The sequence below is a fragment of the Martes martes genome (assembly GCF_963455335.1).
Source record: "Martes martes genome assembly, chromosome: 13".
In the NCBI taxonomy this organism is placed as follows: Eukaryota; Metazoa; Chordata; class Mammalia; order Carnivora; family Mustelidae; genus Martes; species Martes martes.
Window position 1 is genome coordinate 60045004 of NC_137901.1, and position 13977 is coordinate 60058980.

Genomic DNA, 13977 nt, shown 5'->3' on the forward strand with positions numbered 1-13977 from the left:
TCTAATCACATCTATCAAGAACTTTTGATGTGTTTTTTTCACCACATTTCACTGTTTCTACTTGTACTAGTTATTACCATCTGAATCAATTCACCCTCCTACTTCCACCCTGTTTGCATCCTGTTTGAAATTGGTTGCTTCCTAAACTCTAACTATAGCCGGGGGTTCCATATTTAGTTTAATTTTCTAGCCCAGTTATTCGGAGATGATTGGTTTCTGTATCACATGTTCAGTATTATAGGTCTCCTGCCAAGAGGACAGACCATCTCTGAATCAAATTCGTGTAGCCCACGCCGTGTAAGGGAAGCAGCTCATCTCCCCACCGGACCCACCTTGTTGTCTGGGTTATAGACCAGAGCCCCTTTCCAGGAGCTGAAAACTCTCTCACTCCGTCACAAGAGTCTTTCTGCCCCTTTCCTGCTAGATGGTCAGGAACTCCCTGTGTACTTCAGAGGTGCTCTCCACTCCGCCAAATTGAAGGCCAGCAACGACTGAGCCAAACTACACCATGGCTCTCAAACCAGGCCTCAAGCAAGCCGGACCCTCCCTGGGGCCTCCCATGTTTCCCCCAGCTCCCAGGTTGTCTGTACTCTGTCCAAACTCCTCCCCCTTGAGAACGAGCTTTGTCCCCAACCAGTTCACCCCCATTCTGGTAGGCACACAGCAGCACCTACCGGGGCTCACAGTAGCCACTCTGGAGAGGCCCCAGGCAGATCACGGTCCCTTTGGCCTCTCTGCAGCCTTGCCACCCGGCCATCCTTCTGCAGTCCTTCTCCGGAAGATGACTCTGACAACGCCCATGGCGGGCGGTGCCATCACATACCCGCCCACCACCACCATAGCTGAAATGACCTCATTCCTGATGCTGTCCTCCTGCTGCTCCCTGTCTCTGACAGGAAATCCCTGCCACGCAGACCCCCTCTTGCTTCTTCCAACATTCTGCTTGTGGCTTACCTGCACCAGGAGGCACCTCTGTTGCAGCTCTAAGGGAGGCCTTGGCTGTGGAGCTGCTGGCCCTTGTGCACAAGGGTGCGTAGGTGAAATGTCACCGGTCAAAATGTCACCCCAGCACCAGGCCACCATCCTGGACCACTGGGGGGCTCTCTTTAGCTCTCCAGGAGCAAGGCGATACAATGGCCAAGGAAATTAGGTGATCTTAATGTGTCTTTGGCCTCCCTCTTTTCCATGCTGGAAGCATCTCATGGGCCTGCCATGCAGGCTGGTGGAGGGAGCATGTGGAGATGGGAAGGTGACACCTGTTCTACACTGTGCACATGCCCACAAGCATTAGAGCATTAGAGGAAGGCCCATCATCACTTGACTTCAATAAAGGAACCCCAACCATGCTGAATTGGACAAGCAAGGAAGTCAGCCATGTCCCTTTAGTCTGGAGCACATTTACTCTCCCCAGGGCTGGAGCCTCACCCCTGACCAGAAGCCCCTCAAACACCTCCCTCCCCTATATGCTCTCCTTCCCTTTGAAACCCCTGCTGCCCCTTCTGTCTCCAGAAGTAGTTCTTGCTCACCAGGTGACGAGTCCCCATATCCTCCTGTGTCTTGAAAATCTCCACAGTGTCCATTATGGACTGAGCCTCTCAGCCACCTGCTACAGGAGTAGGAGGGGAGCAGACATTCATTCCACGAACAAAGATTCAGGGACCAGGCCTGTGCTAGGTGCTGGGGATACCCGGGCCAACAGGACGAAGACTTGTCCTGTGGTTCTTGCATTTTGGAGGAAGAAATAGATAATGAGCGTAAAATAAACACATGTGAATCGTGTCAGGCCACAGTAGGTGCCACGTCAAAAAATAAAGCAAGGTTGGGGTGGAGACGGACAAGGCACCATTTTAGCTAAGACAGCCAGGGCGGCCTCTCGGTGAGGAGGGAGAGCATGCACCCATGGGGCCCCTTGCATCCACACACAGATATGATGTGATTTCCTTTCCCTTCACTCTTGTCTCCCTCCTTCCGTGTGTCCCTCCAGGTGCGCACACCAGATGAAGCCTGGTGATGGGCGCACACGGGCACATGACTCTGGGACTTTATTAGGAACTCGTTACGCTAAAGGAACGTCTCTGAGCTCCCGTGTTGTATTTGCACTGCAACATGGTCTTCTGCTACTAGCTTAGCCTCGAAAGAGGCCCCGTGCCCCTTCCCAATGTCTGAGTAGCCCCTTACCCCCAACTGTGGGTAAGAGGAAAGATGGAAAGCAGAGGTAAAAAAAGAAAAAGGAAGGGAGGGAGGGAGGTGGGGGGGGGAGAAAGAAAGAAAGGAAGAGAGGGAGGGAGGGAGGGAAGGAGGGAGAGAAAGGAAGGAAGTGAGGAAGGAAGGAAGGGAGAAAGAAGGAAAGAAAGAGAAAAAGAAAGGAAGAGGAAGAGAGAGGAAGGAAGGAAAGAAAAGAAAAGCAGAACTTACCCCAGGTCCCCCACTGGCTCCTACCCTCCTGTGCTGCTGTGACTATCCCACCCCCTTGGCCCACTGCCCAGGAGAAAGCCACCCAAGAACACTTCTGAGCATGTGCGGGCTTTCTTTTCAGCTTCCTGGAGAGAATCGACAGTGTCAGTTTGGTGGACTACACACCCACAGACCAGGTAGGTGAGCTAGAGCCCGCAGCCACCTGCTTGAACTTGGTCAGATTCGAGGAACCCTCACTATTAGTCACTGATGATCTGTAAATGGCTTAAGGCATGAAATCCGTAAAGCAGCCACTTCCTACAATTGTGTCCACTGTCCCCTGCACGTGCACGGGGTATAGTTACCATACCCTGTGATTCGGGCCCTGACTTAGCTCTCTAAAATTTACCAGATTTCTAAACTGCCAATATGGAAATAATCCCAGTCGTCTTGGAGCTGTCCACAGAGAGCTCAACCTTTGCTTCTCTAGCTTTGTCCCCTCTGCCCATTGTGCTTTGAGCCCTGGCCTGGCTCACATACACAGGTGTGACTCAGAGTGCGGTCTTTGGGCTGAGCTGGATGATAGCGCCCCGCAGCCCATTTGTAAGTAGCAGGAAGGAACCTTCTTTGCCCCGCCCCCCCAACCCAATGCCTGACCATCAGGCATCTGCAGAGACTCAATCACCCTGAAATGCTCAGTTTAGGAGCCCCGCCCCCAGGCTCCACTAGAGCTACTGAACTCCAAAGAAGCTGGGTGCTCCCTTCAAACTGCCCCTCTGAGACTACCCCAGGGTCTGTGTCCCGCTGGAGGGCCTTGGCTTGGGCCCCTCCTGGAGGCTCTCTCTTCTCTGCCTCGCCTGGAGGCCTGAGCTCCTGTCTCCCCTGAAATCCACGTCTCTGTGAGGCTGACCCCAGAGCTCAAAATTACCCCACAGGGCAATCAAGCCCTTGATTTCTCACCCAAGAGGCGGCAGTCACCAGGAGCAGGTGGCCCTCCAAGAAGGTGCAGCCACAGAGCCCCATCAGGGTCCCCGTGTCAGCTGCGCCTGTGACAGGACATCCTGGGACCCGCACAGAAGTCATTTTTTTTTTTAATTCCCGAAGAAAATAAAAGTACAGCTCTTAAGTCTCTAAGACCAAACCAGTACATTAACTGTGACTTTCTGCTTGGGGGGGCTGACGGGGTGGGGGCAGAACATTTATCTGACTTTTTAAGTATTATTGTCTCTCCCACATTTGGAAGAAATGGTTATTTGAAAAACTTGGGGAGTGCCTGGGTGGCTTAGTCTTTAAACGTCTGCCTTGGGCTTAGGTCATGGTCCCAGAGGTCCTGGGATCGAGCCCAGCATCGGGCTCCCTGCTCAGTGGAAAGCCTGCTTCTCCCTCTCCCACTCCCCCTGCCTCTGTTCCCTCTCTCACTGTGTCTCTCTGTCAAATAAATAAGTCAAATCTTAAAAAAAAAAAAAAAAAAGGAAGGAAGAGAGAAAGAGAAAAGAAAAGGAAAAAACTTGGTTATTATGGTTGTGGTTGCCTTCAGGGCTTTCCTTCCAAAGAACAGTGATGCCATTTGGTTTGTCTTCTTGTTCTCAGGACCTTCTCAGATGCAGAGTCCTGACATCAGGGATTTTCGAGACCCGATTCCAAGTGGACAAAGTAAACTTTCAGTAAGTCGTTGAGAGCAGACCTCCCAGAGATGGGAGGCCAGACGAACCCCCTCCCCCTGCCCCCGGCTGCCTCCTGGGGCCCGAACGGGGTCAGGGAGTCCAGCCTTCCCCCCATGGGCCCTGGGGCTCCAGTCATCCCAGATGTGCCTCACTGCCCTTCTGGATACGTCCATACAGACTCCGTGACCCTAAAGGGGAATCAGTAAGTTTAGGGCAGGGAGGAAGGTGGGAGCCACGGCCACCTGAGGTGAGGACACTCCAGCAGCGTTTGGGTCGGTCCAGAGCAGCCGCTCAGGCAGGAGGGTGTCCCGTGCAGGCTGCCCTGAGAAAAGGGGCCCAAGCAGGCCGGGTGACTGCAGGGTGAGCGCTGTACCCCCAGAAACAGCGGGGTGTGGACTCCCGGGCCTGGCAGGGGTGCAGAACCTCAGAGCAGGCCGAGCCGTCTGCCACAGCCACACGGGGAGCAGGGCCATGGGCCGGGAGCCACGGCAGAGGAGAGACACAGAGAGGGTCTCACCTCACGGGATTGTGTCCTTGTGTTCCTCCACAGCATGTTCGACGTGGGTGGCCAGAGGGACGAGAGAAGAAAATGGATCCAGTGCTTTAACGGTGATTGCTCTGCTTTCTCCAGACTAGAGATGGAGTCCCACACTCATTCCCACTGCTGCCCTTAAGTAGCTTTGATTTCGATCCATTACATGCCTTAAATGTGAATCTCATCAAGAATCGAAGCATCCAGGGGCCCCTGGGTGGCTCAGTCGTTAAGCATCTGCCTTCGACTCAGGTCATGATTCCGGGGTCCTAGGATCGAGCCCCGCATAGGGCTCCCTGCTGGGCGGGAAGCCTGCTTCTCCCTCTCCCACTCCCCCTCCTTGTGTTCCCTCTCTCACTGTCTCTCTCTCTCTCTCTGTCAAATAAATAAACAAAATCTTAAAAAAATAAAAATTTTAAAAAAAGGAATGGAAGCATCCCGGCTTCACATTTCGCACCGGCTCCTACGGGGTGTGTCACGGAAACCACCAGTTGGACACACGGTGCTTCTTTAAGTCTTTCTCATAATCATGCGGTGAAAACGAGGAGCGGTTGGATGCGGGCTTTGTCGTGACCGCACAGTGGCTCTCTGTCTAACGGAGGCTCTTCCCTTTCTCTCTCTTCTCCCACGAAGACGTCACGGCTATCATTTACGTGGCGGCCTGCAGCAGCTACAACATGGTTATTCGGGAAGATAACAACACCAACAGGCTCCGAGAGTCCCTGGACCTCTTTGAAAGCATCTGGAACAACAGGTGATAAAAATCAGAAATTCAGTTGCGCCTCTGGAAATGGCAAATGTTCCTTTGTAAAAAGATACCACTCAGCTCACTTTCATTCTTATAACCCAGATATATTCATTCTTTCCATACTGATAAATCCAGAACCGTTAGCAGGACCTCTTTGGGTCCACCTCATGTATAGACACACTTAATAAGAGGAGTGCTCTTTGAGGACGCTCTGATTTGTCAAGGAAATTTAAATATCTGCTTTAAAAGCTCAAGATCATATCTAGAGTTCAAAACTGGTTTTGTTTGGTTTCTGAAGTTTAGAAAGTACCACCCACACTTCACTAGATCATCTCTAGAAGATCCCCTACAGGTCAGAAGCACAGCATAATCATGTTTGAAACTGCTACTGTTGGAAAGGGTCATTATTTTAGAAGGGAATACCCACCAAATGCATACACACACACAATACACACAAAAATATTAAAAATCAAAGTATCAAAAAAATTTTCAAAGTACCTCTGAACTATTTAAGAAGAGATATCGCCAAGGACGACAGGAAACATTAAGCTTGCTGACATAATATATACATATATAATATATAAATATATGAATATAATATGTGAATATATTATATATATTTATATATACATAAATACACACAGTCACATGAGAAAATGAGCACAGTATTGTTAAGTGAAAAAGCAGATTTTAAAATACCATGATCTTGTTTTAATAAATATGTCTGAGGGTAGGAAAAAACCTGGAAGTAAAAACATAGCAGTTCTAATAGTTGCCTCTAATAGTAATTATGTTTTGTTTTTCCCTACGTATTAATTTTTCTATAACTAAAAATTCATTTTTACCAGGATTCTTTATAACAAGGAACAGTAAAGCTATTTCCATTTGGAGGAAAAATGGATTGTGTTTCTACTTCATAGTAAGATTCCTGTGCACAAGGAATCAGCTTGATTCCTTGGAAATAATAGAATTTACAAAGGCTTTGCTGATGCACATACTGAGTTCATCTTGAGCCTGTTCTTGATGTCTGTTTAATAAAAGAGAACCTTCCCATCCTTCACTGTCCCTGTACCCGAGCCCCTCCTCCCCTTAGCTCGTCCACTCCCGAGGTCTTGACCGAAGTCTAACGTCCTGCTCCACCTTTGGAGAACCTCAGCCTGCTCAGACTCAGCACAGGAAGAGCCAAGCCCGCTACAAACTACGTTCTGTGTGATTAGCTAATGACTCATGTATTTCCTTGTTGTTAGTAACGCTCCAATGTCTCATTTTCCCACCCTTTATTAGTACACTGCACTGCAAAAATCCAGGTTGTATTTATTCCATAAATAAATCTTAGCTTTGGTACCAGTAAATTTACATTCCCAGCAAAGATGAATTCAAAAATACTGAACTATGGGGTGCCTGGGTGGCTCAGTAGATTAAAGCCTCTGCCTTCATGTCATGGTCTCAGCGTCCTGGGATGGAGCCCCGCATTGGGCTCTCTACTTAGCAGGGAGCCTGCTTCCCCCATCTCCACGTCTGCCTGCCTCTCTGCCTACTTGCAATCTTTCTCTGTGTGTGTCAAATAAATAAGTAAAACCTTAAGAAAAAAAAAAGAAAAGAAAATACGGAACTACTAAATCAACTCTCGGCATTTATTTATAATAAGGTTTACTTATTATAAGAACGTGTTGATTGCAGTTGGAGTGGGGGGTCCATGTGGTTGGTATATCAATTCTAATTCCTATACATATCAGGAAGATGGCAATGTGGTTCTTTTCAGCAAGTGACTCCTGTGTTACAGGTACTTTCACATACTAGCGGATGTGAACTTTGTATGTCTATTTCTCTCTTCAGGTGGTTACGGACCATTTCTATCATCTTGTTCTTGAACAAACAGGATATGCTGGCAGAAAAAGTCTTGGCAGGGAAATCAAAAATTGAAGATTATTTCCCAGAGTATGCAAATTATACTGTTCCTGAAGATGGTAAGATTTCAAAACTAGTTTTTCCTAAGGAAAAGGATTGATTGATCAGTTGTTGTTGTGTGTTTTTTTTTAATACCCCTATTACTATAGTTCAAACAGTTTCAATGACTTTAGGGAATTCCAGTTAATTTGAATCAATCCTCTGGACTACCACCCTACCTTAAAGCACTAGTATATTAAAATGTCCCATTTAGGATTCCATGTGTAAAAATGTCAAGCTTTGACTTTCCATTCAAACTGTGCAGTACGAGACAGGACCCTTTGGAGCGTATGTCATCGGCTGAATTAAGTTCTGTCTCCTGGTGCCTTGGTTGGGTGTGTCATGAATTGGGCACTGTGTCAGCCCTTTACATCGACCTTGACCCTCACTGTAACCCTAGGAATAACCCTTTCTGTTATTGGCGTGCTTTCCTGTGGAAGTGAGCTAAGAGAGGGTGTCACTTATTCAAGGTCAGTCAGGTAATGCCTGCCAGGACAGGCAGCCTCTGACCCTTCATGCCCAAGACCATGCTTTCAGCCACGACGTCTAACTCTCTTGTCCCCAGAGATGACTTTGGCCACCACCACCAGGGCGGCCACCCACCCCCCGGGTTCAGAGACTGGGTGGGAGCCTATCAGTGCTAAATCCCAGAAGGCCCTGAGCCAGGCAGACCCCTTTCCCACTGCTGCTCCTCAGTTCATTTTGCCGCAAATAAATCCCTCTGGGCTACCTTGTAGGAGGGATTTATTTGCGGCAAAATGATACCACTTCTTAAAAATTTGAACCCCCAACTAGATAAAGCAGAACGAAAGGGAAACTCAGGCAAGACATGAAGAAAATCCATGATGATCCTCGAGCTAACCTCGGCCAGCCTGGGGGCCAGTCCCCTGCCTAAGAGAAGTCAGCAGAGCTGGGTGGACATTGCCCTCTCAACCCTGGACTATGGCCTCTAGCGAGCCGGGCCTTCTTTCTTCTCCAGGTAGCCAGGCCCCAGTGCCCCACACCCTGGACAGTCAACACTCGAGCGTCCACTGTGACGTGGTCTTCCTTCTTTCCCTCCTCTCCATCTTGGTCCTGGCCCTCGTTTGCTTCTTCTCAGCTCTGGATCTGGTCAAGACGATGTCCTGCCCAGGCTCCCTTACACTGCTCACTCAACTTGCCAGAACATTCTCTGAATTTCTGCCAAAATCTTTCTGAAACACAACCACAGCCCTACTTCTGATATCTACCAACACGGACTTAATCTCACCACAAGCTGAGGCTAAACCTGGCCTGGCCAGGAAATATTACAAGCTGGGTTCCCCACCACAACCCTCCGTGGATCCTGCGCTCCTCTCCCTGCCCCCTCCCCCCTCCCCTCAGGGGGGCCCAAGCCCTGACCCAAGGCACCTGCCTGGGCCAAGCATGGCAGGTCTGCAGGTCAAGCCTGACTCCACACCTGTAGCCCTCCTCATCACCTGCTCATGTGAGTAATGTTATAATCATAGTAGTTGCAACAGAGAAGGAAGAGAGTAAAGCAAACATGCAGTGAAGCCTAGATTGTAAGGAAAGTAGATTTCAGGGGTCACAGCAAATATCGAATGATCCCATGAACTTCAAATCTGCATGGAAGAATCAGGTCACTACAGCTGATTTCGTAGAAGGGATCCAAATGCCGGAGTCGGTGGTAGGAATAGCGAATGGGAGGTCTTCCCTAGAACAAAGCTAAGGAAACAGAATGCAGACCAGATGAGCACAACCACTGCTAAAACCACAGGCTCTGGAACCTTCTTTCTCACCAGAGCTCTGAAGGGGATGGCAGCTGTGGCGTTGGTCAGTGTCCAGTGGCATGCTCTCCTTTTACTTGAGTGGGAGTCCTCCCCTACCACCAAAAACAAAACTTTTATCAGAGCTAAAGGAGAGGAATAAAGTTACATTTTAGCTTTTTGCCCTCCTGCAGGTGCCTTTTAGTGCTATGAGTCTGCGGCAGCCCAACTTTGTAGTTCCTCCTCTATTTTCCCTAGAGTTGGATCTTTGTTTCATGCTATTTAAACTGTATTCCACTTGTCATTTTCACAGCAACACCAGATGCAGGAGAAGATCCCAAGGTGACCCGGGCTAAGTTCTTTATCCGAGACCTGTTTTTGGTAAGCACTTTCGTTCTTTGTCTTCCTACCACCTTATATATAGTGTTCTTTGCAATTTACATATTACCAACCCTTTCATGATCTCACTTAATCTCCCCCCAAATTGAGAGAGATGAGGGAAGGTGTTGCTTCCTCTCACCACTGAGCATACCGAGGTTCAGAGAGTTTGGACTTCTCACCTCGGATCACACAGCTTCCAAGCAAGAACAGGGAGCACTTCTCCCACTGTGCCCAAGGCCCCAGGGAATGACATCGAGACGAGCCAGACTGTGTTCCTTTGCATTTTCTAAAACCAAAGAGACCTTTGACAGACCTCTCCCTTCATTCACCACTAAGAGGCTAATTCAGACATGCAGACAAATTCCAGTATCTCTTTTTTTAAACTTTTTATTTTGAGATGATTTCAAACTAACCTAAGAAGTAAAAGACTTCCCACACTGGTACCCCAAAACAAACAATACATTATATGTTAATAAAAATTTTAAAAAGTAAAAGACTTATACAATTAACTTCTGGATACTCTTCACCCAAAGTGACCGATTGGTAAAATTTTGCTGCATTTGCTTTATTCATCTATCCGTCCGTCCATCCATCCATCCGTCCATCCATTCACAGTCTCTTGAATAACGAGCAGCATGTAACTGCTGGGAGTTTTTACTAGCTTGAAAGTAGTAGATGCCACAACACCAAGGACATTTTCCCAACAGTGCCCGACAGCACTAGACACATGGACCACGTGCTTCCAGAGAGGCGGGAGTCCTCCCAGTCTGCGGGGGATGGGGGTGGGGTGCTCCACATCAGGCCCCGCCTGACCCAGGGGAACCTCTTTCTCTACCCTCTTCCCACCACAGTCCCTGTGGGTGGCCTCCTGCCTCACATACTGAATGTGAAAGTAAAAAGGAGAAGAAAACCGAGTCCCCAAAGTGAGTTCTGACGCATAGTGTTTCCCTGGAGGTTAACAGGTAGCACTGGGAAGGGTCCTGCGGTGAGGGAGTTGGGGAGATGCCGTGTAAATCAAGTGAGACCGGTCTCTCCGCTGTCAGAACCTTTGCTGTGCCTGTGTGCATGGCGAATCTCTTCAAGAAGGTAAATTTGTTTGTAGGGTATCACGGACTCCCTTTTTGAGGAACATCTTGCAAGACCATAAAATAGAAAAGCACATAGAAAGTGTCCCATAAAATGCTGTTCTGATGAGAACTGGAAGGTAACCAAGTGTGCACAATAGCCATGTAAAGATTAGAAACAGGGCTCCCCCCTCCCAAAATGAATGGCCGTGCCACTACCATTGGGAGGTCGCGCAGAAATCTTTTCTTCTCTGACGATGGACGTAGTCTGGCTCGTGTACAGTTTGCAAGCCAGGGAAATAAAAGCCCAGGGGATTACTGACACTTTCTTTTTTTTTTTTTATGGTGGAATTTGCCTGGGTCAGTGAGTCGTTCGAAGAGTTTTGAGTTGGGAGCCCTGACCCCAGACTTCGAAGGAAGCAGGGCAGGCTGCAGACATGGTTGTTGATCTATATTGAATCTGGACAGAGCAGGTGTGGGCAAAACAGTAGCTTTGGCCATAAAAGGCCCTGAGACAGGATGGGGAATAAGGGCTGTACATGGAGAGGGAGAGGTAGATGGGGGGACCTGGCCTTGAGGAGGGAAAGGTGGGCTTGGGCAGAGAAGGGGAAGGCATAATGAGAAGAGCCCCTCAGTGAGACAGGGCCACACGCAGTCCAAGCGGCCTCCTTATGTGTCCCCCCGTGAGTAAGGCACTGGCCACCAGGAGGCTTGTCCCAGTCAGGGTCACTTCCTCCCACAATGGGGAGGCCCAGATCATCTCTCCATGGGAGGAACTCAGAATGGAGGGAGCCAGGAGCCAGGAGGGAGGGAGGGCTGGGTGGTCAGCCCCCAGTGTTCCCCTTGTCATCTTCAGGTGGTCCTGTCCCTCAGACTGGAAACCACCCACACGCCCACCATGCCCGGACTTGGGCCGGAGGGGCCCCCAGGGCAGGCAGCACCAAACCTTTTAGAGCAGAAGGTTTCAAAGGCAGAGCGTGAGGTCAGTACCCTGTACCCTGTGTCTTGATGCTCCGGCATCTGGTAGAAGCCTATGAGTTTTAACTGGGCTTCTCATCCTGGTATTTTATGAGCTCCCCTCCGTTTTACCTTGAACATCATCTCCCGCCTGTCAGGCAGTCTGGAACGGCCCAGCTTTCCTTGACAAGCTCATTTCTGTCATTTAAAATGAAAAGGTTTAGAAATGCTAGGAAACGGTTAGAGATAAGCAGACAGCGGCACGCTCTGGAGTGACTCTGGCTTACATTCTGTTGCCCCAGGCAGGGACAAGCCATCCCATCAGTACAGAAAGAAGCCTGTTTCTTACCCACTGCGTGATTCCTCCCCAGGTGCCCATCCCTCCCCCAGTGCTATAGGGCTCCCTCTACTTAACCCACACATTTCAGGGTCCATCGGTCTTGTAAAAGTTGTAATTGCTCAAGAGAAACCTGACTATTGCTAAAAATAAGTCCTCCCAGAAGGACTTTCATAACCTGAGGAACATCGTTAGACAGCCCAGCAGGGTGTCTCAGCATCTCTCCAACAGCTGATTCCCAAGATGCTTTGCAGGAAGAGGGGTTGTGTTGAGGGGGAGGGACAAGGAGGACATGCAGGGATCCCTGTGGGCATCTATGAAGAGAGCTCCACGTGACCTCTGCGTTCCCCAGCTGGGGCGGCCATAAAAAAGCACCACAGACTAGGGGCTCACCCAACATTTATTTTCTGACACTTCTGGAGGTTAGAAGTCGAGACCAGGGTGTCAACAGGATTGGTTTCTTCTGAGGCCTCACTCCTTGGCTTGTAGATGTTCATCTTCTCGTTGTGTCTTCACCTGGCGTCTCCACGTGGCCTTTAATCTGTGTGTGAGTCCCCCAATCTCCTCTCTTCCTATGAGGATACCCGTTTTATGGGATTAGGGTCCGCCCACGTGACCACTGTTTAACTTAAATTACTTCTTTAAAAAGAGATCCTGTCTCCAAATAGTCACACTCAGAGGTGCTGGGGGTTAGGACGTCAGCATATGAATTGGTGTGGGGAGGAAACAGTCCAGCCCATGACAGGCTCTCTCCACATGTGCCCACTTAGTTTCTCAGTGCACTGGGCATGTCACCCCACGATGTCCTTATGAATCATGACCAGCCATGCTTTTTCTCCTCTGGGAGAAAAGCCATGAACCTCCCACAGAACCTCCTACTGCTCACCAGGGGACACCCCCAGGAAACACTCAAGTTCTAGGTGGAGGAGGAGGCAGCGTGACCAATGTGCGATCCACCTGGAACCACTAGTCATATGTGGCTATTTAAACTTAATCAAATTTAATGAAAAAATCCATCTCTGTTGCATCAGCTAGTAATAGTGGCTCCCGTACTGGCAAGGCAAATAGAAAATATTTCCATTATGCAGAAAGTTCTGTTTGATAGCGCTAGTTTAGGACTGACCTTCGTTTCTGGAAAATTCTACCCTGATTTCTCTCAGTGGCCATCTTTTAAAGGTGTCTCCTGTCTCAACTGAACCCTAAGCTTCTGTGGGCAGAGGTAAGTGTGAGGTCCTTTGAGTTTCCAGTGGTGCCTACAGCTAAGTGTTCCTGTGTCAAACACACCACAACCCCAGATCCTCTTGCCTTTGGTCAAAGAGTTGCCTAAATCCTTCTCCAAGAACTAATAGGGTGGTGGCGCCAGTGTTCCCACGTACCCCATGGGCATGGTAGCCAGGGCCACACCGCACAGACAGCTTTTCTTTCTTTTTTCGCAGAGGATCAGCACAGCCACAGGGGATGGCAAACATTACTGCTACCCACACTTCACCTGCGCCGTGGACACCGAGAACATTCGCAGGGTGTTCAACGACTGCCGTGACATTATCCAGAGAATGCACCTCAAACAGTACGAACTCTTGTGAGGCAGCCCTGGCGGGGAAAGGGGGGGGGCGCGCCTTCTCGCACCTTCTCTCCGCCCGCCTCGCCTCCCCTGGCCACCCTGCCAGGTGGAGCATTTACTCCAGCACTGTCACCCCCAAGCCGTGGTCGAAAGTAGGCAGTTCCCAGTCTCATCCAGCTGCCACCTGTCCTGTTCTGTGTTGGCTCCTGTGTGACCACCAAGCCTCTGGCTACCTCTGTTCCCCTCGGGTTTGGTTTGTAGCTTTCCTCTTCACTGAGCACAACCTTCCCCAGCGTCCCCACCCGTACCCATCTGTGTCACTGCAGACCACCGCTGTCACGCAGCGGGGTGCTGCCGTGAAGTCTATCCGGGCGAGGGCCTCTCTCATTCATCCACTCAGTGCTTTATTGGTTCAGCGGGAGCTTGATAAATGGGGGAGCAATGGCCCTTTTACCGAATTATCAAGCACGATTTGTAGAAGCAGGGGAACGATGCGGTCAGGTGGATAAGTGGCCTCCCTTTTGGAGCTGAGTCGGCCCAAGAGCGAGGCCAGACCTCAAGTCACAGAGTGGAGGGAAACCCACTTTTCAGTCCTCTTTGAGTCGCTGCCGACCTCAGGCATTACATTGGACCTACTTGGAGCCTTT

At 49.6% G+C, this 13977-nt stretch overlaps 1 protein-coding gene across 2 annotated transcripts in view; it reads left to right on the forward strand.

Moving 5' to 3' along the window:
- Window positions 1–13352, forward strand: part of GNAL (G protein subunit alpha L) — a gene marked incomplete at both ends in the record, with an annotated part of 135911 nt that extends 122559 nt beyond the window's left edge. For both annotated transcript variants that reach the window (XM_080821836.1, XM_080821837.1), the window contains 7 exons: window positions 2537–2591; window positions 3985–4058; window positions 4609–4667; window positions 5224–5344; window positions 7175–7305; window positions 9344–9411; window positions 13206–13352. In XM_080821836.1, coding sequence (XP_080677962.1) covers window positions 2537–2591; window positions 3985–4058; window positions 4609–4667; window positions 5224–5344; window positions 7175–7305; window positions 9344–9411; window positions 13206–13352 — 655 coding nt within the window. The remainder of the gene's footprint in view (window positions 1–2536; window positions 2592–3984; window positions 4059–4608; window positions 4668–5223; window positions 5345–7174; window positions 7306–9343; window positions 9412–13205) is intronic.
- Window positions 13353–13977: the final 625 nt, after the last annotated feature.